The sequence below is a fragment of the Peromyscus eremicus genome, chromosome 1, assembly GCF_949786415.1.
Source record: "Peromyscus eremicus chromosome 1, PerEre_H2_v1, whole genome shotgun sequence".
Lineage (NCBI taxonomy): Eukaryota > Metazoa > Chordata > Mammalia > Rodentia > Cricetidae > Peromyscus > Peromyscus eremicus.
The window spans coordinates 82,746,211-82,773,827 of record NC_081416.1 but is presented as its reverse complement, the minus strand read 5'-3'; the positions used below and the strand labels follow the sequence as shown (position 1 = coordinate 82,773,827).

The 27,617-nt window shown below is 43.3% G+C and overlaps 1 protein-coding gene across 1 annotated transcript; it reads left to right on the top strand.

Moving 5' to 3' along the window:
- The first annotated feature begins 305 nt into the window (after positions 1-305).
- On the top strand, positions 306-27,617 carry Acsm5 (acyl-CoA synthetase medium chain family member 5). The gene is made up of 14 exons (XM_059268010.1): positions 306-480; positions 2,365-2,584; positions 5,993-6,203; positions 9,604-9,811; positions 12,035-12,178; positions 15,540-15,693; positions 18,133-18,212; positions 19,626-19,749; positions 20,575-20,655; positions 20,769-20,870; positions 23,318-23,445; positions 23,526-23,625; positions 26,552-26,671; positions 27,062-27,617. The coding sequence occupies exons 2-14, from the start codon at positions 2,384-2,386 to the stop codon at positions 27,143-27,145; spliced, it is 1,737 nt and encodes a 578-aa protein (XP_059123993.1). The 5' UTR covers positions 306-480; positions 2,365-2,383; the 3' UTR covers positions 27,146-27,617.

Genomic DNA, 27,617 nt, shown 5'->3' with positions numbered 1-27,617 from the left:
ATCCAAGAGTCATTTTATTAACTCAAAGAATCTGTTCTCATCCTTAGCAAGGCTGCTTATTCACTTTTCATCTTTAAGCCTGGAGATCAGAGGAGGTCTTCAAGTAGGAAACAGATGGGGTCTGGCTTTGTGTCTTTTCTGTTAAAGCAGGGGAAAGTTCTTATTCCAGTTTCAGGCTGTTGGCCTGAATTCCAGTGAGTAAATGTCCTAGTCCTGAGGAGGCCGAGTCCAGGTCAGGGTTCGGTCACTGTGTGCCAGGGAAACTGGCAGGGAGACACTTTTACTGGTTCACAATGTCCTGACTGGTTGAAAGCTGAAACTGCACGTCCCTGGCTGACTTCTAATCCTCTCTCGGGCTGTGTTTGGGGCTAAAGCTCTGGGTCAAAATCCTTTCTTCAGCCTCTGGGTGAACTTCTCAGGAGCCTTCAGGTCTGCCCTGCTGCTGAAGAGGAACACAGATACCTTGGATTTTAGAACAAGGTAACTGAACAAGAAATTCTTTACTGGCAGGTGTCACTTGCCCAGAGGTCTTTGGTGATGAAGTCAAGGATAGGCACAGCATGAGGTGACCTTAGGAAACTGTGGGAAAGGCCTGGAGAGTCTGGAGTTTGGCCACCAAGGAGGGAAGAGCCAAAGGGAAAGGTGTGGGACAGAATACAGGGATGATGTTGGGGATTGCTAAGCCCCAAACCTAGGGTTAGCAGCTACGGCAGAGCCTGAACTCAGGCTTTTCTGGAAAGTGAGGCTTGGGAGTCACCTTTCCTCGTGGAGAGAGTAGCATTCTCGGCAGAGTTGTCTATAAGGCTTAATGGAGAGCTTTTTTATCATTTTTATTGCTGACTAAGCATATTCTATTATATATTATAATGGGTTTCACCTCGGCTTTTTCAGACACATGTAAAATGCTTTTTCATAATAATCATCCCCATCCTTACCTTTTCTCCCTTCCTGCCCCCACCAATCCCCTTCTTCTCAACTACTCACTCTGACATTTTTTTCTTTTAAGTTATTATTTCTGGAACCCAGTGCATGTAATAAGGGTTGCTTACAGGACCATGAACAGTTAGTTCCAGGAGCTTGGGCAATCTATCGGTGTGAAATAAGGACAATCATTCATTCAGTGGTTGTGGGGATGGGTTTCTCCTGTTGTTGAAACACATCATCATTGTTTAATGTTGTCCTGTTGTGTTATCACTAGAGAAAATTGGCCCAAGGGACTGAAACTGGGAGTGTCACCACTCAGGTGATATGTCTGGCATCCTGGGAACATGCAGAGTCACACTCACAGATGCAAGCTGGGGCTCCACGTCTGTCACAGACTCTGGAGACCACCTGTGTTTCAAGGCCCATGCACTGCCCACTGGCAGCTCCTGGCACTTGACACACAGCTGAGCTAAACCTAGCTATGCTTATTAGTGTGAAGTGCATATTGCATTGCACTTGGTGCAAAAATACAAATATCTCCTAAATGATTTCTTCTCAGAAGGGTGCCATGTTGAAGCTATAATGTTATTTATGTGCCTGGTTAAGTAAGAGATATCACTCTAATTAATGTCTCATGTTTCTTTTTACTTTTCTGCATCTAAGTGGCAGAAAGCTGTGAGTTGCATGTGTGGCTAGTAATTTGTCTCTATTAGGCAGTGTTGGGCTGTTTGAGGTGACAGCTATGTTAATTACACTGACCTACCATCACACATAGCACAAAGTAGCTGAAATGTCACAGTGTGCTCCCTAAATCTGTGTAATTATAGATCAGTTAAAATATCTGTGAAGGGGCTAGGGAGATAATTCAGTCAATAAAGTGCTTGTCCTAGAAGTATGAGGACCTAAGCTGATCCCCAGAATCTACATGGAAGAGCTGGAGATGGTGGATTCGTAGGGTGTGCTGACCAGTCATCCTAGCCTAACTGGTGAGTTATAAGCCAATGAGAGACCTTGTCCCAACAACAACAAAAGGACCTGAGGGACAACAGCCAAGGTTTTCCTTCAGCTTCCGCATGTACATGAACACATGTACCTGAGCACATATGTGCACCTGAACATACATACACACAAAATACACATTAAAGTTTTTTAATACAATAGCAAAATTACTGTTATTGGGGGATCCCTTTGAAGGCCTGAGTTTTGAGAAGCGGCCTCTGAACAGATGACCTCAGATACATGCAGACCCCCACACAGAGAGAGGTAGGAGAGTACTTCCGGTTCAGAGAGGAGACTCTACCAATGTCAGTCACAGCAGAATGAAGCCAATGATGTGTCCCACAGCCGGTATGAGCTATGCCCCTCTCAGGGTTGGTCACAGACTCCTCCTCAACCCAAATTCAAGAATTCAAGACTACAGTCTCTCCTCTTTGGTGACAGGCAGGAGGCAACAGAAGACATGAGGTTATGGCAGAGAAGCCTGGTCCTCCAGGCTCTGAGGAGTTCCTGGGGAGTCTGCAGGATTCACAGGCAGCCACCACCTCCACCTGTCCCTGAGGTTGTGGCCACCTGGGAAGCCATCAGCCTGGGGAGGCAGCCAGTACCTGAGTACTTCAACTTTGCCCACGATGTGCTGGACGAGTGGAGTCGGCTGGAAAAGGTGAGGCCCCCCCTGCCCTAGTGTCCCACCCGGGCATCTGAAGTCCCTCAGACACTGCAGTGAGACTCAAAGCTGTAAGACAGGAGCATTTCAATGTTGAGACCTGGGAACCTGGCGAGTTCTAAAACTCGAATTGTTAGCACTGAAGCCTAAGGGGAATAAATCTGACCCGAGTGGTATGAACCAGACACACCTGGCACAGGGCTTAAAGTGTCGCTGGTTCCGGAGCTCAAACCACACAGACAGTCACGCTTCTTCATCCTCCTGCTGGGGATCCACTAAGCGGAAGGGGCTCTACTTTGATGGTATTCCATCTGTCACTCATACACATTTTCCTTCTGAGCAGGAGAAGCAGGAGCTTAAGGTCAAAGCTTTTCACCTAGATGTGAACAAAAACAAATAAACAAACACATCCTGATTCCATTGTGTGTCTTTTTTGTTTTGTTTTTTTGTTTGTTTTCGAGACAGGGTTTCTGTGTAGCTTTGCGCCTTTCCTGGAACTCGCTCTGTAGCCCAGGCTGGCCTCAAACTCACAAAGATCTGCCTGGCTCTGCCTCCCGAGTGCTGAGATTAAAGGTGTGCACCACCACCGCCCTGCTCATTGTGTGTCATATCTGCACGCACTTCTTTATTTTCCCTTCTATATGTGCCTATTATGGATATCTTTCTGTATTATATTTGATACTAATGATTTATTGGTAGTAAAAGAATATAAATTTTTATTCTAAAGGAATTTTAGAGTTAATTTTGTTTGCTTGCTCTAAAAAAGAAAAAACAAATAAAAAAACAACAATAACAACAACAAAACAGGTCTATGTAGCCCTGACTCACCTGTAACTTGTTATATAGCCCAGGCTGGCCTTGAACTCACAGAGATCTGCCTGCCTGCCTCCAGAGTGTGTTTCTTTGTTTTTGAGATAGTCTTTTTCTGAAATTCAGACTGGCCTGGAACTATATCCAACTTGTAGTTCAATCTAGCCTTGAACTCACGGCAAGCCTCCTGCCTCAGACTACCAGGTGCTATGATTACAGGCATGATCCATTGTTCCTCTCTTACCTGTGTTACTTTTAACCTTGTCAGTTCTGCCACCACAAGAGGCAGGAATACCACACCGCCACTGAATATGGTAAATTGGTAAATTTACCACAGGGTGAGGATGAATGAGACTCAGAAGCAGCCTTTTGAAGTCACCACACATACATTATCCACATACTTAAGTGTGCACTTGGGCAAGTTCCCTGAGATCTCTAGGCCTTGACTTTCTCATCTGCAGCTAGGAATCAAGGCAACTGCTACCCCAAGCTGTAGCGAGCAATAAACGAGATGTGTTTGTGACTCATAGACAGAATGCTCCACCCTTAGCTATCTGCAAAGAGTGAGTTCCTTTTTTTTTCTTTCCCTTCTTTGCCTTTCTTTTCCAGTGCTGGGGGTGAAGTCCAGAGCCTTGCACCCATTAGGCCAATGTTTTATCTAGCTTTTGAATTTGGAGTTTTGTTTGGGCATTTGTTTTGTTTTCTTTGGGACAGGACTTTTGCTACATAGCCCAGCCTGGCCTTGAACTAATGATTCTTTGGCTTAACTCCCCAGTTGCTGAGATTAAAGTTATTTGCCACAATACCTGACCTCTTAGAGGTCATCTGAGCATAAAAACAGAAAATGCAGGAATAAGTCATAAAAAGGAAATGGGGTTTCCCAACACTCTTGGCTTCCTGAAAGCCACAGTGACAAGCACAACACTGAGGAAGACTGAGAATCTGCATCTTCAGAACTCAGCAGAGGCCTGGCAACCCCGGGTTCATTATAGCAGTTGCTGAACCTCAGCCCGAACAGCGAGCCTGGAGCCATTTTAAGCTTCCCTGTCCTGACCCAACTTCCTAGTCACCCAGAAGCCCTGGAAAACAGCAGCCCTTGTCCCCAGTGGAGCCTGGCAGCCTCAGAAGGCGAAGAATGTTGCCAAAGCCCTTTCAAAGCTTCATTTCTAATAATTACTGTTTGGTGTTACTCCCCCCATCTTTTTCTTTTACTTTTGAGATTATAATATAGTTACATATTCTCTCCAAACCCTCCCATATATCCCTCCTTGCTCTCTTCCAAACTCATATCCTCTTTTTTCATTGTTACATGCATATATGTATATGTATATGTTCCTAAATATAACTTTCTCAGTCTACATAGTGTTACTTGTATGTATGTTTTCAGGGGTGACCATACGGTATTGGACAGCCAACTGACTTTTGTTACTTTTGCAAGGCTGTCTAGATTTGACACAGCTTGGAACTTAACCAGTAAGAAAAGTCTAGTCCCAGGAAGCCATTTGTCAAAAAAACAACCGTAGGCAAATAGTTTAATTTGGTGATTGCATGAAGCAGAGGAAGTAAGTGTTAGATGCCCACATGGGAAAGGAAAAATAAGCCAAAAGCTAGTAGAATAACCAAGAAGCTAAAGAAAGGAAAGGCTAGGGACTGAGAAAGTTACACGGGCTTTGAAAGCCTCCAGTACACTCCCGAGCATCTCTGAAACTGTGGGATTAGAGCCAAGAGCGTTGCCAGGGTCGTGCATATGCCGGAAAGAGGTCTGACAAAGCCCTGGGCAGGCTCTCGGGGTTTATGGCCTTGCCCACTTCCAGTTTGTATTCTCTGTGCAGTGAGGTGCATGCCTGGCTCAGCGCTCCTGCCACCATGCCTTCTCCACCATCATAGACATCGACACTAGACATTAAGTCAAAATGAACTCTTCCTTTAGTTGCCTTCGGTCATGGCATTTATATTTTAATCAAAGCAAGAATAAATGATACTACTATACAACTTATGGGACTACACTAAAGACCAGTGTGTTGTGTGCTTTTATGTGGTAATTAGCAGGTGATGTGAGTAATGTTTTAATTAAACAGGGAGGGACACAGGACAGCGTAAATCATCCTACCTTTTACGTTCAAAAAGTTGATATGTAAAATTTGCTTAAGTTTGCCTAACTCAACACTGGGAGAATATGTAAGTAACAAAACTGGCCACTCTCCGAAGTTGAAGGAGCTAGCCCTTTGGTTTTGTGTTTGGCTGGCTGGCTTTTAGTTTTATGAGGGAGGGTCTCATGTAGACACGACTGGCCTTAAGCTTATTATGTAGTTAAAGATGGTCCTGCCTTTCTGATCCTCTTGTTTCTATCTTCTAAGTCCTGAGTAGTTACAGGCATGCTACACAGCACTTGGTTTACTCAGTCCTGGGACTAAACCCAGGGCTTTGTGCATGTAAACAAGAACTCATTGATTGAGTCATACCCTTGGCCCATCATTTTAATTTTTGAACTCAGTGAAGACCTAACTATTGTAAAAATTTGATTTCTTAAAAACAAATGAGCAAAAATACCCAACAATGGCTACTATTTTTTTTTCTGCTGCACCCACTGTCCAGGCAGGGAACCGGCCACCAAATCCTGCCTTCTGGTGGGTGAATGGCTCAGGAGCAGAAGTCAAGTGGACCTTTGAGGAGCTGGGGAAGCAGTCCAGGAAGGCAGCAAATGTCTTAGAGGGTGTGTGTGGCCTGCAGCCTGGAGACAGAATGATGCTGGTGCTTCCACGACTTCCAGATTGGTGGCTGAGCTGCGTGGCTTGTATGCGAACAGGTCAGTGAGCAAGGTTAGGGCTCATTGGTGGGACTGGTGCCGACCACCAGAGCTTGGCAGTTCCCACAAGATTTGGAGGATGGAACAAAAAGAACCCCATAGGGGGGTTCACTTTTCCTTTGCCTAGCAGTCACAAACCTGATTGCTTGCAGAGGCTAGACAATGATATGATAATTAAAAGTCAACTGTTAACTGATGGAAGCAGATGTATGTAGCTGGAGAGTTTCTTTCTGTGTCCTGCCAAGCCTCCACAGTCTTGCAGCCCACTTATAAAATAAACACACAGACACTTATATTATTTAAACTGTTTGGCCTAATGGCTCAGGCTTCTAGCTATCTAGTTCTTACATCTTAAACCAACCCATTTCTATAAATCTATACCTTGCCACATGGCTCGTGGCTTACCAGTATCTTACATGTTAGTACTCATGGTGGCAGCTGGCAGCGTTTCTCTGCCTCAGCCTTCCACTTCCCAGAATTCTCTTCTCTGTTTGTTCTGCCTATACTTCCTGCCTGGCTACTAGCTAATCAGCGTTTTATTTATACAGAGCAATATCCACAGCAGATGCAGAGATTCACAGCTAAGCACTGGGTGGAGCTTCTGGAGTCCAGTCAGAGAGGGAGGAGGGATTATATGAGAAAAAGAGTCAAGATCATGATGGGGAAACCCACAGAGACAGCTGACCTGAGCTAGTTGGAGCTTCCTGACTCTGGACTGACAGCTGGGGAACCCTATGAATGTGGGTGACAGTTGTGTGGCTTGGGCAGTTTGTGGGGCCACTGGCTGTGGGACCAGGATTTATCCCAACTGGCTTTTTGGAGCCCATTCCCTATGGAGGAATACCTTGCTCAGCCTTGATGTAGGAAAGAGGGGCTTGGTCCTGCCTCAACTTGATATACCAGACTTTGTTGACTCCCCATAGGATGCCTTACCCTCTCTGAGGAGTGGATGGGGGTGGGGTGGGGGGAAGGTTGGGGGTGAGCGGGAGGGAGGGAGGGAGAAAGGGGGAACTGTGGTTGGTGTAAAATGGAATAAAAAAAAACCTTTTACATAAAAAAACCTTAAAAAATAAGTCAACTGTTTAGTAAGGATAGAAGTCTAAGGAGACCGTGTAGTTTTTTAAAGCACCTACTATGTGCTGGGCACTGTGTTAAGAGATTTTTCATAATCAAAGCTTTCTTTAAAGTATTATTTATTTTTGCTACCAAATATCTCACTTTTGCCTACTCTATATCTTTTATTGATACTCAAATAAAATAACTCACAACTACATTTCACATTATGATGCGAGGTATAGCTTCCACTCCAACACTGCAGAAGATACCAAATCTGAAGTCAATGCAGTCCTACATCTCTAGTTCCTCATATGCACTTGGCAGGTTATAGTGATTGGCTTTCTCTTATTGATAGTTCTGGCTGTCCATCATCTTCTGTCTTAGTTAGGGTTTCTATTACTGTGGAGTGACACCATGACCATGGCATCTCTTATAAAGGGAAACATTTAATTGAGGTGGCTTACAGTTCAGAAGTTCAGTCCATTATCATCATGGCAAGGAACATGGAGGTGCTTAGGCAGACATGGTGCTGGCAATATCTTGATATGCAGGCAACAGGAAGTGGACTCAGACACTGAGCAGTAGCTTGAGCATATATGAGACCCCAAAGCCCTCCTCCACAGTGACACACTTCTTCCAACAGGGCCACACCTACTCCAAACTTGAGTACAGTCCCTAAATCACAACCAACAAATAACTTCTATGGGATGTGATAACAGAGAAGTGGAATGAAGAAGCACTTCAGGGCTGCGGGAATATCTCACAAAGACCTGAGTTGGACCCCCAGAACCATATTAAAAAGAAAAAAGCCAAAAAGGCCAAGCAAATATATACCAAGTATGATGGTACATATTTATAATCTCAGCCTTAGGGTGGCAAAGACAGGTGGCTCAACAGCTAGGCAGCTTGGCACACTTGGCAAGTTCCAAGCCAGTGAGAGATCCTATCTCAAAAACAAGATAGATGGCGTTTGAAGAGTGACACCTGAGGTTATCTTCTTACATCCTCCACACACACATACATGCATAGCACCCACACTTACGTGAACACACATGAATGAAGAACACCATCCAACTCAGATGGTGCCCACACGGGGCACTAAATTGTACAAGTGTTTGGGAGACGGGGCAAAGAGCAGTGAGAACACGAGCTCAGCTCTGGTGTTGTGCTGAACTGACCTTTCCTCCTGCCTCTTGTTCTCACTAGATGTTTTCCTCTGTGAAATGAGTGTCTTAAACTTGAGAGAAAATACTAATAATTCACGTTATGAGATATCAAAGGCTTTCAAATGTCAAGTTTGCCACACACACACACACACACACACACACACACACACACACACCACACCCGGTCCTTATTCCTTGGAGGTGAATGGAACCTGCCACCCTCAGCACAGCTTTGGTTGAAGCACTGTGGGGGCTCTGGAGTCCTTGCCTGCTATACCTCCTTTATCGGCAAGTGATCCACATACAACAAAAGGATTTTATTGCAAAATTTTATTTAAAAGGCGTAGAAAACAATTGAACTACAGAGTTGCTAAGGCAATACAATATAATATATTTGAGATCATAGACTGTCAGTGTCTTAGTCAGGATTTCTATTGCTATGATGAAACACTATGACCAAAAGCAACTTGGGGAGGAAAGGGTTTATTTGGCTTACATGTCCACATTGTGGTCCATCACTGAAGGAAGTCAGGACAGGAACTCAAGCAGGGCAGGAACCTGGAGGCAGGAGCTGATGCAGAGGCCATGGAGGGGTGCTGCCTCCTGGCTTGCTCATTATGGCTTGGTCAGCCTGCTTTCTTGTAGAACTCAGGACCACCAGCCCAGGAATGGCACCACCCACTGTGGGCTGGGCCTTCCCCCATCAATCACTAATTAACAAAATGCCCTACAGCTGAATCTTATAAAGGCATTTTCCCAACTGAGATTCCCTCCTTTCAGATGACTCTAGCTTGTGTCAAGCTGACTTAAATCTAGCCAGGACAGAACAGGTTTTACCACTGCTTTAGCTCCACAGTGCTGGCTTTATTAGACATTAGCTATGTACTCTTGGGCAAACCATTTGATTTAGTTAAGGCACGAAAGTCTAAAGACCCATACTCTTTAAAAATGTACGGAGCGTTTATCACAATAGCATGCATTTCTGAGCATCATGAGAACTAAGTGAAGTAATGTTATAATGTCAGAAAAGTTCTTACCCTAGGCAACATCTTTTTCATTTGGTTGTTACTATTATTGTTCCCTCAGATGTTCCAACCCTCTTCAGCCACTCATTTCTCTGGCCTCTACATTAGAATCATTCTCCTCTCTAACAACCTTTTTTCTCTGTGTGGCCCAAGGTGTGGTCATGATTCCAGGTGTCTCCCAGCTGACAGCAAAGGATCTCAGGTACCGGCTGCAGGCAGCCAGAGCCAAGTCTATCATCACCAGTGATGCCCTAGCTCCTCAAGTGGATGCCATCAGTGCTGACTGCCCCTCCCTCCAAACCAAGCTTCTGGTGTCCAACACCAGTCGTCCGGACTGGATCAATTTCCGGGAACTCCTTCGGTAAACTGAGACTCTCCAAGAGAGCAGCAATGAGATGGGCTTTGGGTATTTTCCTTTTCAGCAACAGGATTGAGCACAAGAGGACTGAATCAGATACTGGCCAGAGACATCATCCTGTGACCACCTCAATGTTCAAGGTCACTCAGTTATTGGATGTGTCATTTCATTCTAGTGTCCCCTAAAATGCTGGCAAAGATTGCTAGAATTCTTAGCCAGAGCATGTGAGCTAAACTTTATGATACATTTAGTTCACAGAAGGCTGTTGATTAGTGAAATAGCTGCCTCTTACCGGTGCTTGCTGTCTGCCAGGCACTGTGCTGAATAAGCATTTGCCTACATTCATGTGTGCAAGAAGGATTTAATAAGGCCTGTTCTGTGCTTCAGAACACTGGTGCTCTGGGATTTGGTGCACAGGACACTGTGGCAAGGAAGAAATCACCTTGTTTAATCCTTGTAAGGAACCCCACAAGGTGTAATCTTATTTTCACCGGTGAGAAAACAATGTTGGAAAAGTGAAGTGACTCACCTGAATTGCCAAAAAAGAATAAAGTGAGAATTAGAGTGGGGTCAAGACTGCTGCCCTGTGACAGGGATGTGGTGTGGCAGACATTTACCTGGGGATTTGAAATTTTTGTCTTGATCAGGGACCAGAATGCCTGTCCTGGTGACTCACACCTGTCAGCCTAGCACTCGGGAGGCTGAGACGGGATTATGAATGTGAAGCAAGCCTGAACTACAGAGCCAGACCCTGTTGCAAAACACAATAAAAGAACAACAAAATAAGAAAGGACTAATCCAAAACAGGCCACTGGGTACTGAACTCTTGAGCCTGGAATGTGCAGCTCAATGACCAGATGGACCTGAGTATTCGAAATACAAATTGTGCAATCTAACATCTGGCCTACTTAGCCAGACAGATCTGAACCAGGATCCTAGGAGTCCTCATTTTTTTCCCCACTTACATAAAGAAAAAATTTATTTTGCCTCACAATCTTGAAGGTTTCATTGCATGATTGACTGCCCCCTTGATGAGGCAGTTCATCATGGTCAAAGCATGTGGCATTGCAAAACCAGTTATACCATGTGAGCTAAGAAACAAGAAAGGGAGAGAAAGGAAAAGAACAAGGCTCACAAGCACCTTCAAGGACATGTTCCCACTGGTCTAAGGCCTTCTATGAGGTCTACTTCCTAATGACTGACACTAGGTTGGATAGAAGCAAGTTGAGAACCAAGAACAGTGCCTTTGGGAGACTTCAAGATGCAAACAGTAGCAATGGGTTGGTGTCAGAGGAGTCCTCATTTCTAAAGATCAGCCCATGACATTTTAGGGAACAGTCAGGTTAACCTAGATATATCCTTTTAATTTCAGTTGTCATTAAAATTACCCAAGGTTAAAAAAAAAATCAGAGTTCTGATTCATTTTTTCCAAGGCGGAGCACAAGTAATGGAATTTCTTTTAAAAATTAACTCAGAGTCTTCAAATCACAGAACTTGGGAAATTACCTAATCTCAAACCCCTAATTTTTGAGAAAACATTTAGAAAAATATCTCTACATTGAGAATTGAGTTAGGGATAGGACAATTCATAAATGAACAGAATTACACACAAACTCCTCAATCCCACTCAAAGAATATAGGGATCTGTTGTGTGTGTGTGTGTGTGTGTGTGTGTGTGTGTGTGTGTGTATGTACTTATGTGTTGTTGTATTACGTGGTATGTATGTGAGTGTGTGTGTGTGTGTGTGTGTGCTTGTTCATGTAGGTGTGTGTACGTATGTGCAAGACAGAGGTTCCCACCAGGTATTTTCCTCTATCATTCTCCACCACCTTAATTTTTGAGACAGAGTTCACTGAACCTGGAGCTCACCAGCTAGGCAGAATGGCTGCCCAGTGATCTCCAGGGACCCTCTGCCTCCTCATTCCCAAGTCTGAAATTACAGATGCAAGCAGCTTTTATGTGGGTGTTAAGGATCTAAACTCATGTCTGTCCCCTTGCACTATACTGACTGAACTATTCACCCAACATCGTGGATCTTTCAAATGAGGCATTTGGGCATTTTGAGCCTCCATTTCCTCGGCTATAGAGTTGTTGTAGGGCTAGTATCTATCTATTAAGGTGTATGCAGATATCACCCCCACAGCACCTCCTGCCATTGGGAGAGCTTTGGCACTGCTTGGTGTTTTCATATTAACAGTGTGACCTAGTATTCTCGAATTTTCCAGAGAGGCATCTACAGAGCACAACTGTGTGAGAACCAAGAGCCGAGATCCTGTGGCCATCTACTTCACCAGTGGAACCACAGGGGCCCCCAAGATGGTGGAACATTCCCAGTGCAGCTATGGATTGGGTTTTGTGGCCAGTGGAAGGTATTGGGACAGCTTGTCTAGAAGGTCCAAAACCGAGGTGGGTGAGTGAGCAGAGGGGAGGGAGTGAAGGAGGAAGAGCTGGAAATGGAGGTCAGAGGGCAACCAGAGGGTAAGTCAGGAAGGCCCGAAGGCTTTCCTCTGAGGATGATAAAAACTGTTAGATATTTTTAAAATTATATCAAAATATACAACACATTTTTTTTTACCATTTTTAAAAAAATTTTTCTAGCAGATATATAAAAATTGTTCCTAGTTATAGAACACTGTGTGATGGTTTGAAACATGTATGTGATATACAATCTTTAAGTCATGGTAAAATTACTCATGTCCTCAAACACTGGTCATTTATCTGCGGTAAAATAAAACACTCAAGGTCCTTTCTCTTAGGAATTTTTACCAGTTTAAGTGTATCATCTAATAGCATTCTATACAATCACATTTTTGTGCACCCATCACCAGCATTCTTCTACAGAACTAACTTTCAATCTTCTCGAGCAGAGACTCTGGGCCCATTATATAACAAGCTCTCATCCTCCCCCCCCCCCCCCCCCCCCGCGCCTTCCTGGAACCCCTGTTCTGCTTTCCATCTCTATGAATCTGACTACTCCAGACACCACCTCTTGTGAGCAGTGCATGATTTTGAAATTTGCTCCTTTCTCCAGGACAGCATCTTCAGGGTTCATCCATTTTCTCTAAGTTTTCCTTACATTTACTTTTTAATTAGCATAGAAGGTACAGGATACCACGATGGCCTTTTCAAACACAGTGTGTTTCAGTAGATTCTCCTCCTCTCTCACCTCCCCCACTCCTGCTACCTCTGCAACACCCTGTCACTGGTCGTGGGTCCTTTGGCTCACCTCCCATTCCCCCTTGTTACTTGTTCTTAGATCCTCTTGGTATCATTTCTAGTTTCGCAGGTTTCACATATACTTATGTATATACATGTATATATCACAGGCTAGGAAACACATATGAGAGAAAACACGTGGGTTCTCTCTTTCTGAGATTGAGCCTCTTCACTTAATATATTTTCCAAATCCATCTATTTTCTTGCCATGTGACCTAGTTATCCCTCTCCTAGGCAAATACCCAAAGACTCCATATCCTACCACAGGGATACTTTGCACATCCATGTTTATTGCCATTTTATTCATGGTAGCAAGGAAATAGAACCAGACTATACACCCATCAACAGAAGAATAAAAATATATATTATTAATATATAAATGTGACACATATTCAGAGTGGTATTTTATTCAGCTGTACAGAAAAATAAAAATTTCAGGGAAATTTCCCTACCTTTTATGACTCAAAGGGATTCCATTGTATACATATTACATTTTCAAATCCACTCAACTGTTAGTAGATACACTCAACTGTTATGGGTTACTTCTATATTGTACCTATTGTCCCCATGGTTACTTCTTCATCTCTCTGAAGTAGAATTGCGCAGTCATATGACAATTCTACGTTAAGTTTTTTGGTTTACTTAAGAAATACTGGATATTTTGAGCAGAGGTGTGGCATGATCCAATTTAGTTTGTAGAGGGTCCCTCGGGATGCTGGGTTGATAGTAAATAGTAAGGATCAAGGAATGAAGCAGAGTTAGGAAAGAGAACACTACATTAGAACAAAAAGCATAGTGACCTGTCTTGGGAAATAGAGATGACGGGAGTGAAAAGATTATGAACAATTTAAACACAGATCTAATGAAATTTTCTGACAGTTCAATATGGAGTTAGTGTTATGTGGCTTTTTCTCCCAAGAATAATAGGGAGGAAACTAAGGAGTAAGCTGGGCAGAGGAAGGAAAACCCAGAGTTATTCATTGGCATTGCAAACTCAATGGGTCTATTTAACATCACCGTCCTCTTAACTGAAGTAGAGATGTAGAGGTAGGGTATAGATGTACAGATGTAATGAGATTCCTCTCAGGGTACCAGTATAGTTAATATGTTGAGGCTGGGTGAGATTTGAAGAGAATGCAGAATATTTCTGCAGTGAAGGGAGGAATAGAAGCTGACTTGGGGGGAACCACTCATAAGGAGGACCAGAAGAAAGTATGTCCTGAAACCCAAAGGCAACCATGACAGCTTGTCTATATTCTGTGTTTGCAGACATTTTGTCCCTTCCCTACGATGTTCCTTCTGTTTCACCACTATGGTTCCTACACATCAATGATGCCTATTCAAAAGTCATTCCTACTTCAGATGCATTTCTCAGACCCATCTCCACTCTCACTATGGACCCCATGAAAACATAGGATAAATCTTAAAAGATGCTCAATCAACATTTGTCAAGATAATAGTCTTCTTGCTCTGAGTTAGGTGTTTATTCTCTGTTATCATACAAGACTTTGATTTTAACTCTTAGAAATGTACTCTCCCATTGACACTGACTGGGTCCTCACTGAGATTCTTCCTGGACATCCATTACTGCCCTGTGTCATGGAGATCCTGCAGCCCCTGTCTACAGGACTGACCCCCCCCCAACTCCAGTAGATCACAGATGGGGTGGATATTTGGGTGGGACAACACATAACCCTGGTTCTGGGCCTAGATAGTTGCAGGGTTGGTCAGCCCATCAGCTCTCCCTGTCTTAACCATCAAAGTGAGCTCTCCAGCATTGTCCTGGCTAGTTAACCCCTTGCAGAGATGAGCAAGAGGCATTAATGATGTAGCAGAGATTAGGGGCCTCAAACCAGAGCAATGATTCTTTGCGATGAACGCCTGCATGTAAAAATGTATGGATAAAGGGGTTTACTGCATGACTCATTGTGTCATACTACAGCTTCCATGACAAGATTTTCCCTTTCTTCCTTTTCCCCACCTTTTTCTCTTAATTTTTTTGGGGGTGGGGGAGATGGGTGGGATTGAGAGGCATGATGTGAAGGACACAAAGAATACATGAAAAGAAAGTTAAAAAATGTGCTCTCCCAGGATTTCTTGGATACTTATACTTACTAAACTATAAGCTTTTCAAAATATGACTATTTACTTCTACATCCCTAGGGCTGACTCCAGACTAATTTAAATGAGCATGGAATGGAAAAAAAAAACGCTCTTATCACAATGTACTGAGATTAATTTTCCCTTGCAAGTACTCTCACTAAATGGTGACCTCCTTGAAAGTACAGGACCTGTTCTTTTAATTTTGTCTTGTTAGCCTACGACCAAATTCAGAGAAAGTGTTGAGTAAGTGTTTGTTGAGATAGTAGTTGAGCTGATGGATCTTGTGTAGATTTGACAAGCTTGAGTGGTACCTCCTGTGGTCTGAGCTCCAAATAATGTTACGTGAATAATGAAATCTAAAGGTGGAGGCATTGACGAGGATGCTCTTACCTCCTCTCTTTTTTTTGGCAGGAGGTGGATGGCCTTGACTGAATCTGACATCTTCTGGAACACAACTGACACCGGTTGGGTGAAGGCAGCCTGGACTCTCTTCTCTGCCTGGTCCAATGGAGCTTGCATTTTTGTGCATGAGCTGCCCCGAGCTGATGCCAAAATGATCCTAAATGTAAGAAAATATCCCAGTGCTGGGATCCTGATCTTTGCACACACTGAGTAGATGCCCTATCACTAAGGCCTCATTTTGAAACAGTCATACGATATAACCCAGAACAACCTTGAACCAGAGGTCTTCTGCATTTGAGTCCCATGGGTTGAGATTATAAGTGTATACCACCATGCTAAGCTCTGAAACACCTTTTGTGTCCTGGGTGTAAATGAGGTAAATGAAACATATGCTTTAAGGTGGCATGAGAAAAATGTATGAATCTGATGACAAATTCACTCGAAGCCTTCTGTAATCTGGTTCCTGTCCACCTGGCAAACTTTAATCATTGCTCATGCTCAATATAAATCCCTAGGCACAAAAGAATTTCGTCTCTGCAAACCTTAGCAAAGCCTTTTACTACACGCCATGCCTCTCCTTCCACAATCATCTTCCCTATGTTCTTGTCAAAGCACAAGCTATTTGTCAAAACTTTAGGTAAAATCAAAAGTCTGCTCCCCAGAGCATGTGCTGCTGTCCCAAACCTTATCAAGAGTTTTCACCCTACCATACACCTGGCCCCTCCTGTCTTGTTTCTCTGGAGTCTTATCATGAGGTAGGAAGATTGACCACCCCAGTGAAGACACTGAGTACCTTTGGTCTATCCTCTATTCTAAATGAGAGTTCTTGAGACATCAACGAGCTTATCTCCCCATACCATCTCTTTGAGACAAGCTGGGTTATATGTGGCTAAAAGTATGGGCTTCACCATTGGTCAAACTTGGACTCTCACCCTAGTCTCTGGACTTCTTTGAGTCCTACTTTCTACCTCTAAAGGGAAGTTCATACAGTTGTCATGATAATAGAAAGAAATGAGGTCCCTAACGCATTAGTTGTTGTTAACTGCCCATCATCATCATTCAGGTTGGACTTGTTGGCCACACATGCAGTTTATTTTTTCACTGCCCCAGCCATAGCACTATATTCATGATCTATTGCTATACTATACATTAAAATTAGCAGCTTTAACACAAGCATTTATTTATTGTCTCACTACTTTCTATGGTTGGGAATCTGGGAACAGCTTTACCAGGTGGTCTTGGAGAAAAGAAGCCTTGTAAGATTGCTGTCAAGATTTCACCAAAGTACACCCATATTAACAGAGCATTGTTACTAGTCACAGTAACGAAAAGGCAGGAACAACCCAAGTATCCATCAGAAACTGAACGTGTAACCCAAATACAGCACACACACACACACACACACACACACACACACACACACACACACAAATGTTAGTCAGCCTTTAAAAGGAAGCCAATTCTGGTCTCTGCAATATGAGTGATGATTCTGGAGGACCTCATACTAAGTGAAGGAGGGCAGGACAAAAGACATATACTACTTGACTCTATTTATATAAGGTACCTAGAATAGTCATGTTCATGAAGAATGGTGGTTACCACGAGTCTAGGAAGAAGGTAATGGGAATTTAGTACATAATGGGGACACAGACCCAGTTTGGAAAGATGAAATAATTCTGGAGATGGATGATGCCATATGATAAAAACACCTTCAAAATGAGTGATATAAGGAAATGTATGACATATATCTCTAAGGATAATTTATGTTTCTGTGTGTTCACATGAGTGCAGGCAAATGAATGTGTGTAGGAGTGTGTGTACATGTACTGTACATTTATGTGTGGAGGCCAGTGATCGTCTTCATATGGCATTCCTCAGGTGGCACTCACCTTGTATTTTGAGGCAAGGTCTCTTTGGCCTGAAGCTTTTTTATTGGGCTAGACTGCTGGTCAGTGAGTCTTGGGGATCTACCTGTCTCTGCCACCTCGTGCTGAGTTTATAAGCATATACTACCACACTTGGCTCTTTCTCGTGGGTTGGGTTCTGAGGAGCAAACTCGGCTCTTACACTTGCACTGTTAGCACTTTACTGGTTGAGCCATCTCCCATGAGCTTTAATAATAATTTTTACAGAGCTATCATCTAGGAATGCAGTCATCTCAATGTAGGGTGAAGCCTGGGTAAGCTGTTTCACTTCTGGATTATGGTTTTTATCAGTTATGCACTAAATACTGGCCTACTGTGTACCCTCATCCCAAGGGCAGTTAGAATGTACTCAAAGCCTGGTACCTTGTCTCCTCCAGAGTGAATCACTTGAGAGAACGAGAGAGGTGAGAGCATCTGAGACAGAAGCTATCCTCTTCCTGTAATCTAATCTCAACAGGATGCTATTGGTACCACAGACAAACCTTGGTGTAGTGTAAGAGGAGACTCTATAAGGTACAAATGCTAGCAGGTAGAGGTCATGGAGATCATCTTGACAGGTGCCATGCTTAGTTTTCTACTCCTTTGCTTTGTCAATGGGACTATAAATATCTAATTCACCCATCCCATCACACCTGAGTGTCTCTAAGAAAACTGTCTAAACCCCTTGTTTTGTTTAGACTCTCTGCAAGTTCCCAATAAGTACCTTGTGCTGTGTCCCAACCCTCTTCCGGCTGCTTGTACAGGAGGATCTGACAAGGTACAGCCTTTGCTTGGCACTTCTGGGGTTCCCATATGAGGATGTACGTGCAAATCCACCTTCTTAATTCAACTCTTGTTCCCCGTGGTTCTCATCTTTGTCTTCCTATGACTCTCTTGAGTCATCTCTGTCTCTTTCTAGGTCTTCATATGTCTCTCTTTGTTACTATCTTCTGTCTTTCACACAAAACACTCCCACATACCTTACATAAAGCTTTTAAAGATGATTTTAATTCATACCCAGAGAAAATGGAAAGGATTTAAGGCAATCCAAAATTTCAACACTCGGGGTAAACTTCATCACCACCATATACCACACCTACAGGCTAGTTAGTACCTTAACATTGTGTCTGTAACTTCTGTCACAGAAATTGTTGGAGTTCCACTGACCATCTATAGAGTGGGGTTGGTAGCCAAGGATATTTCATTTGCTTAGACTAACAAGCTCCACTACAGTATACTCTATATCTTCCATGCCCAAATTAACCCAAGCCAGGCATTCCTGGGTATCTGTCTTTGAACACCCAAAAGAAGGTGACAACACTCTGTAGATGGCTCTTATCCTGGGCAAATCCAAAGCAATAGCCACTAGTTGTACAAGACTATTTGCTAGGGTATTGGGTGAATCCCCTCATCAGTCAGTAACGTACTAATCCTGACCCATGTCTCCCTTTTCTATCCTTTCCCAAGGTATGCTCTTCAAAAGTTCTCATCTTCCTTAACCACACTACCTGGCCATGGAATACCCCAAAGAAGGGAGGACTTACATGGCTTTGAGTGTATTCCTGTAAATATAAGAATCCATCCCGTTCAATTCTTGTGAATATCTCTACATTGTAATTCTGGCTAGTCTCCACATTGTAATTCTGGCTAGAAGCAGTCCTTGGGTAATTCTTGAAGACTAATTAGAGGCTGGCTGGCAGTACTAAGTAATTCAGTTGAATCAGTGGACTCCAACCAGGAGAAGAAAATTGTTGAAAATGTATTTATACTTAGGATAATTTTTGAACTGAGAGGCAGATTTGTTATTTATTTAGTATCTTTGGAAATTTTAGATCCAATTTTCAGAATTAGGGGATTCTTAGAAGACTATTTTTAATCTCTTAGAATTTTTTAATTGATTTATTACTTTGAGTCAGATCATTACCTTAATTGATTTATTATCTATCAGGTTTTTATAGGTAAATTAATTTGGACAATTGATTTTATCCCAAATTTAGATAGGATTGACTTACTTTAATGATTTGGTTCTGCAGACCGTATCTGCAGAGAGAGGTTGGCCCACATGGAACTGACTGTGGTACAGAAGTGAGTTTGTCCTCTAGTGTCTTTGGGGCTCTGAACCTCTAGCAATGTCAGAGAGTGTGTAGAAATGTTTGTGACATAGATGGCCTTGTCTTCCTACTTGAGAAAGGTACAAGTTTCAAAGCCTGAGACACTGTTTGACGGGTGGAGAGGCCCTCAACCCTGATGTGAGGGACAAGTGGAAGAGCCAGACAGGCCTGGAGCTCCATGAAGGCTACGGACAATCTGAAACAGTGAGTTGGTGTCCCAGGCCACCTCATTTGAGCCCTCAGCCCATCGTAGAGGATCACTGACCTATAGCAGTTACTCACCTCTCCCCAATGCCTGCCAGAAACTGCCTTGGCTCTGGGGAAAACTGGCAATGAGATGCCATTAGCCATTCTTCCTTTTGGTTCAAAAGCAGTCTTGGGTAATTAATTTCACATACACCATGGCCTGCACAACAGCCTTCCTGATACCATGATTACTTTTATGTAGCTGTGACAAAATATCCTGCAGAAACAGAGAAGGGAGACTTACTTTGGCTCATAATTTTAGAGAGTCTAGTTGTGATCACTTGGTCCCTTGATCTTGGAGACATTATGGCACTGGAAGCCCATGATGGAAGAGTTTCCATCTTGATATTATTCAGAATGGTCTTCCCTTCTCAGACACCCTGCCTTCTAGATGATTCTAAATTCAATCCAGTTGACAATGAGGATTAATACTCATAATGCTCAAGGAAGTTGTCATCCCAGAATAGCCTACAATGTATTTTTAGTAAAATCTTAAGCAGTGACCTCTGCAGCCATCTCAGCAAGATGTGGGGGTGAGTGAGTCTGTGAGCTTAATGATACAATTTAGGTCTCCATCCATGAACACTAATTAGAGTTCCACATAAAGATGTGTTGGCTATGGAAAGGAGATAAAGAAAAATTAAGGAAAAGAGAGGGAAAAGGATGAGAGGGAGGGAAAGAAAGATGGCGGAAGAAAGAAGAAGAATGGATGGTAGTGAGAGCAAGCCTGAGGCAGGAAACAGGAGGATGGGGCCCCCCTCATGGACACTGATTTCTCTCCAGGTCCTCATCTGTGGCAATTCAAGAGACTCGACAATTAAGTCTGGATCTATGGGGAAAGCAAGCCCACCTTACGATGTGCAGGTAGGCAGCCTCTGCCCCCTGTGCATGGAGCCCTCCATGTGCTGGGGAGTATAGGCTGGTGGGTACCACAACTGTGTAAACGATGCTCTGATGCCATGCGATCTCTCCATCAGATTGTAGATGAGGACGGCAATGTCCTGCCTCCAGAAAAAGAGGGGAATGTTGCTATCCGCATCAAACCCACCAGACCCTTCTGTTTCTTCAACAGCTATCTGGTAAGAGGTGGGGATCACCTGTGAGAAGTCTCAGCAATCATTCATGCCAAACCTTGAGAAGCACATTTTGTAAATATCTATAATTTTAACCTTGGAATAACTGCATGAAGTGGGTTGCTATTGTTATTGATCAGGAACTCTGTTGTTGATAAGGAAACTACAAAGGTATAATGACTTCTCCAGTGTCACGAAACTAATATGCAAGGTTGTAGGCTTTAAAAAGAGTGTGTTGAGAACACAAACCCATGCCGACTTAATCATGATGGCAAAGGATAGGGAAAACTAGGTTCAGGGAAGTGAAGGTTCTTACCAAAGAGCCAACTGCAAATTTGTATCAGAGTCAAGTTTTCAAGGTGTTTCTTTCTGGTTTGCTGGCTGGGTTTGTACCCTGGAATTTCAGTCCAAGGTTCCAAAATAAGACAGTAATTTTCTCTCCTCGAGACATACTTTGGCTAGAGCCTCTTCAGACTTTTTTTCTATAAAACTCTCAAACCAGGATGTGCATCAGAAACACCCAGGAAGCTTCAACTATTATGATGCCTACATATCACTTAAACCAAATCAACTAAACTTTTGAATGATGAGGGTCAGCCTCTGGGTAACTCAAAAGTGCACCCAAGAATTGAGAACCACTCATCACAGAGATACCATACCATTCATACACTAAGCCAACTGAATGTGCATTTTAGAATCAACTTGTCAAGATCCATAAAAACATTTGTTAGCAGTTTAATTGGATTTTGCTTTGTCTGTAAATCAACCCAGAGAAAGCTGACACTCCACCCATTCTTTCTAATTATATTAATCAATTTTTTTTGTGTGTGTGTGTGTGTGTGTGTTTGGGTACATGCATGCCAGGGAGTATGTGTGTAGGTCAAAGGACAGCTTGGGGAAGTCAGTTCTCTCCTTTTTCCATGTGGGTTTGTAGATTGAACTCAGATCATCAGGCTTGGTAGCATACACAACTACTCACCAAACTATTTCAGCAGCTCCTACTCATTCTTCCTATCTTTCCATTTGTTTCTCTCTCCTCTAATGTTCTATAGATTGGTAAGACTTCTGTGACTCTACCTTTTAGACCTTTGCTAAGATACATTCTTAGCTATTCATTAATAGCTTAGCTTTTCCTCAAAATGTGTTTTTGAACGGAGATAACATTTACTTGTGAAAAAATGCATCCATGGCAAGTGTATAGGCCAGTGACTTCTGGTAACTGTGTGTGCCTATGTGGCCACCACTGCAGTGAAGATGGGAACATTGTCATCACCTCTAAGAGTTCTGTGAGATCCTTTACATCCAACCTTCTTTACCTGAGACCTCAGGCAATTGGTAAATTGTTGTTGCTATATAGCATTACATATACTATATATTAACTATATACTGTATACAACAACTATATACTAATTTTGTTTTCTTTCTAAAACCTACACATGGAGTCATAAAAGATCCATTTTTTTAATCTTAAACTCAGGATAATTTATTTGCCAGTCACCCATATTTTTGCAGCAATTAGTAATTTTTTTTCTTTCTATTAACAAATAGTAAATTTTTCTTTAATTCTTTTGGAAATTTGGGGCTGGAGAGTCAGCTTTGTGAATGAAGCATTTGCCCTGCAAGTGTTAGGACCTGAGTTTGAATCCTCGGAACTGGCCAAAAGCTGGACAGAGTACCACGAGCGTCTGAAATCCCAGCTCCTAAGAGGAGTTGGAGACAGAAGAATCTTTGGAAGCTCACAGGCCAGCTAGCTTGGAGCATGCAGTGCAAATAAACAATGAAAGACCAGCCAGCTTGGTGCATGTGGTGCAGATAAACAATGAAAGACCAGCTAGCTTGGAGCATGCAGTGCACATAAACAATGAGAGACCAGCCAGCTTGGAGCATGCAGTGCAGATAAACAATGAAAGACCTGTCTCAAACAAAGCAGAAGGAAAGAACTGACAGCAAAAGCTGTCCTCTGACTTCAGCACATGTGCCATGGCCCTAATGTGTCCATATTCATACACACACACACACACACACACACACACACACACACACACACACTGATTTTTAGAATCATGGCTTGACTTTTTCTACCCTCTACCCTCACCTCCTATCAATGGGGTTTCAAGGCAACCCATTACTTCAGATCTTCTACTCAGCATATTCGCTTATCCAGAGCCAATTGCCCCGTGTGTGTCCTCCTTGAATTCAACTCTTCTAAGGAGGCTCATCAGCATTTGCTCTAGATCCCACCTGGAAGCACTCATCCAATTAAAAGAGAGGAAGCCACAAATCTTCAGGACTCCAGCCTCCTGCCCTGTAGGAAATTCTGGACAGCTTGGGTCTTGAGAACCAATAGGCTACCTGTTGAAGGGTTGCTGGCCTCCAGTGTGGGATCCCCAGGCAGGGGCTGGCCTAAGTGGTTGTGCCCAAATGACCCTTCACGGTCTTCCCTTGTCTTAAAGGACAATCCTGAGAAGACAGCCTCATCAGAGAAAGGAGACTTTTACATCACTGGGGACCAAGCCCACATGGACAAGGATGGCTACTTTTGGTTCTTAGGGAGAAACGACGACGTGATCAACTCTTCAAGGTCGGCAATTTGCTCTTTCCTTTTCTCAAGGTTCTATAAGGGAAGGAGAGCCATTTGGAAAAGCTTCTTTTCTCTTCCAGCTACCGGATCGGGCCTGTTGAGGTAGAGAGTGCCCTTGCGGAACATCCAGCTGTCCTTGAGTGTGCTGTGGTCAGCAGCCCAGATCCCATTCGAGGAGAGGTAAGCAGTCAGGCAAGAACATAACTGCATTGTTTTCTACTTAGTAGCTCCCCCAATGAACAAGCAGGAATGCTAGGTCCCTCCTTTGGTCTCAGCCCTACCCCTAGTATCACAAAACCGAAGCCCCACCCTCAGTCACTCATTGCTTCTGATTAAACCACCTTTAAATAGTAGATGCACTCTACAAAGACAAGATGGGAAAATATAAAGTGTAATTTTACTTGGACACCAGACAATCCAAATGAGGCTGCTGATTCGGCAGGAGATCTCAGTGGAAGGAAGACACAGACTGCCATAATCCTCTCCAGTAAAACAACAACAACCAAAAAAAAAAAAAAAACAAAAAAAAAAACTTCTTTTCTGTTTTCAGGTGAAGACCTAGCAGGCTCACCAGGCATGACTGATGGGCTGTAGCTGGAAGGGATGGCCAACTTGAGGGATGACAGGATGTTTCTAAGTGGCCTTGATTTGGTAGAAAGATGAGCCAAATTTAATGGGCTTTCACAGGACAAAAGCAAACTCCTTTTCTGTGGGTCCCAAGAGAAAGGAAAGAGCAGACCCTAGGCACAGCTATGCCCACAACACCTGACAGAAACAACCCAAAGAAGGGAAGCCTTAGTTATTTCCCAATATTATAGTGTTTAGTTCTTTGTTGTGGGAAGGGAAAGCAGAGCAATGAAGTCCATAGCTTGACTGGGGATGGGGTGTAAGTGAGTGGTAGACTCTGTTCGTATTATAGCAGGCCAGGAAGTAGACAATCAGGCAGGAACCAAGGGAATAGATAGATAGATAGATAGATAGATAGATAGATAGACAGACAGACAGACAGACAGACAGACAGACAGACAGATAGATATAGATATAGATATAGATATAGATATAGATATAGATATAGATATAGATATAGATATAGATATAGATATGCCCTTCAAAGACCCACTCTTAGTATCCTACTTCCACCAACTAATTCCGACCTCCTAAAGTTTTCAGAACCTCCCAAAATAGTGCCAGGAGCTGGGCAACAAGCATTCCAACTGTGTGTGGCAGACATTTTAGATTCAAACATGGTCCATGGCTCCAGCATGGTCCTAATGTGAAGCAGTCTCTCTGTAAAGTTGGAGTTGTATCAGTCTGCGTTCATGGAAGCATTATGGCCAGCGATTCTCCAAGTCTGGTCCCCAGATGATTCATGGTTGCTTCATTCAAGTTCTTCTCTAAAATACAGATTTTTAGGCTTCAAGTCAGGTCTGCTGAATCATACGGCTTGGAGATCCAGAGCACCAGCTTTGGCCTGAAACCCTTTGCCAAGCGACTCCTCATTAAAATTTGAGTTTGGTATAGGAAGAGAGAAGTGTGACTTTCATGTATGTGCTGGAGAAATCAGACATGGAAAGGAATACGTGGCTATGAATACTGTGGATTAACTAGAGCACTGATAAGCAGACACCCTCAAGTGATTCCATAGAGAGTACTTGGAACACAGTCTGGCCCATAACAGGTGCTCAATAAATGTTTCATAGTAAACATGATAAGAGACAGCTCTTCTTAAAAGCCAGGTTTGTCTGAACACAAAGTGATAGTGAGCTTACACCTCTGGGAAGTGTGCAAAGACACTACCCTTTAACAAAAGAGAGTTAGTCGTTTAATGTTGGTGTAGACCTACAAGCAAGTGGCCTGTTAGGCTCTTCCATTGCTATCAGAAACTGTTTTGTTTTATTTTTGAGATTATAATATTACATTTCTCCCTTTCCTTTCCTCCCTCCAAAGCCTTCTTGCCTTCTTTCAAATTTGTGACCTCTTTTCCATTAATTGTTATTACATGTATATATGTATCTACATATATATTCCTAAGTATAACCTGTTCCCTTTGTATAATGTTACTTGTATATATGTTTTCAGGGCTGACCATTTGGTATTGGACGATACCAATAGTCTTCCCTAGGGAGGACTGTTTCTCCCATTCCCATCATTCCCTGGTTGCCTGTAGTTCTTTGTGTAGAGTTGACATCTGTGGCCTTCCCCCATCCACTTTGGCATTTCTATTGGTGTTATCCTCGTTCAGCCCATGTTGAGGCAGTCATATTGGTGAGACTTTATGGGTGTAAATTCTGACATTATTAGGAGGCACTGTTTGAAGGTACTTTAAATTTTATTTATTTGTGTGTGTGTGTGTGTGTGTGTGTGTGTGTGTGTGAATAAATGTGCATGTGTGTCACAGCACATGCGTGGAGGTAGAGGACAAACCATGTGGGCTCCATGGAATGAGCTCTGGTCATCTGGCTCAGCATCAAATGCGCTTACCCTTGGAACCATCTCCAGCCCAAGGAATTATGTTTTGAACAATTGTTGCCTCTTTATCGGGAGGCGAATTGTGGGAGAAACCTAGGCAGACAAAGCCAAGGTGCAGAACACCAGCTGGACTGACTGAAACAGAAACAGTGTAACTCCATGTTTGCTGATGGGAAATGTACAGGCACTCTCCAAAGACCCAGCAGCCCCTGAGCAGGGCTGTGTTTTCTTCTGCCTGGACAAGCCCATGTCCCTCTGTCCTCATACAGGAAAATCTGGAAGTAAATAGCCATTGATGTTGTAAAGTTATGTCCTTCAGTGGGTTTGCATCTTAGGGGAATCCATGCTGCCTCCTAATGGAGTCATTACAAGTATGGCGAGTGGCACAGGAAATGAGGCTCCAAAATGATCCCACAAAAGCCAGTAACTCTTCAGTAGTTTATTCTTAACAGGCAAACAATAGGGAGATGGATGGCATTCACTTCCCTGGCTGTGCTCAAGCAACTAGTAGAACTAGTAGAAACTAGTAGAACCTCCTGATAGGATAGTGTAAGTAGCCACATATGCACAAGGCTAGCCTGAGAAGAAAAGCATTATTCCTGAAGGCTTGATGCCTTCTGGGGTTCCCTCCCTGCAGGTGGTGAAGGCGTTTATCGTCCTTTCTCCAGCCTACATGTCTCATGACCCAGAAGCACTGACCCGGGAGCTCCAGGAGCATGTGAAGAAGGTGACTGCTCCATACAAGTACCCCAGGAAGGTAAACACCTGGGGTCCTGAGACATAAGCTGAGGAGCCAGATGGGTGCCTGCTCCCTGGACTGGCCTCCTATACAGGGAGATATGCACACCAGAGATATGCACACCCCAGCTACTGCTTCAGCCTTGTTTGTCTTTCTTCGCTGGATCTTTCCCAAAGTCCATTATGGTCTTACTCTAAGAATTGACCTACCGAGGAGAAGCTGCGGGTCTGGTGAGAGGTGAAGGCCCATGTGCTCTAAACTCTAGCAGTTTTAAATGTTGTCTCCTGGGGAAAACCCTGAATTATGGGAGCTTTCCAATGAAATAGTAAAAGTAACAACTTAAGAAAAGGGTCATTCTGGGAAACGATGGTTTCTAAGCATAATGATATCTGTTTGTTTGGTTACCAGGTGGCTTTCATTTCTGAACTGCCAAAGACCGTTTCTGGAAAGATCTTAAGAAGTAAATTGAGAAATCAAGAGTGGGGGAGATGAGGTGCAACCCAAGAAAGATGACGTGATGCTCTGAAGGTCCTGAAAGGAGAAGGAAGCAGGGTTGGCCAGCCCCCTCCTTGGAGCACTATCCCTTCAAATAATAGGCATCAAAGATGGTCAGTTTCCAAATGGGCATTGTGGGATGATGCTGGTAAAGGTGAGAACATCCCTGATTCAAAGCTCACCACCAATGCCCCATCCCTGACTGGAGAAATCCTCAGCATCCATCCATTGGTTGTATGAAGAGAATTCTGCTGTTCCTGTTCCTGGGACAGGCAGATCACCACAGCCTTAGGGTATTCATGGTCTCATTATGCCAGTGGGAATATAAAACTTGACTTTTGGGATGAAGGCATTTGGTAATAGCATCTGGGCCATGACCCTGGCAATACTCTTTCATTTAGAAATCACACCTTTGGGACTCACTATAAAAGAAATGATTCAAAATGCTGAAAAATATTTGATATACAAA

Coding starts and splice junctions, on each gene's coding strand:
- Acsm5 (XM_059268010.1), top strand. CDS start 2,384: ATGAGGTTATGGCAGAGAAGCCTGGTCCTCCAGGCTCTGAGGAGTTCC. Junction 15,694..18,132: donor ATGCCAAAATGATCCTAAAT/GTAAGAAAATAT, acceptor TGTTTTGTTTAG/ACTCTCTGCAAGTTCCCAAT. Junction 26,672..27,061: donor CATACAAGTACCCCAGGAAG/GTAAACACCTGG, acceptor TTTGGTTACCAG/GTGGCTTTCATTTCTGAACT.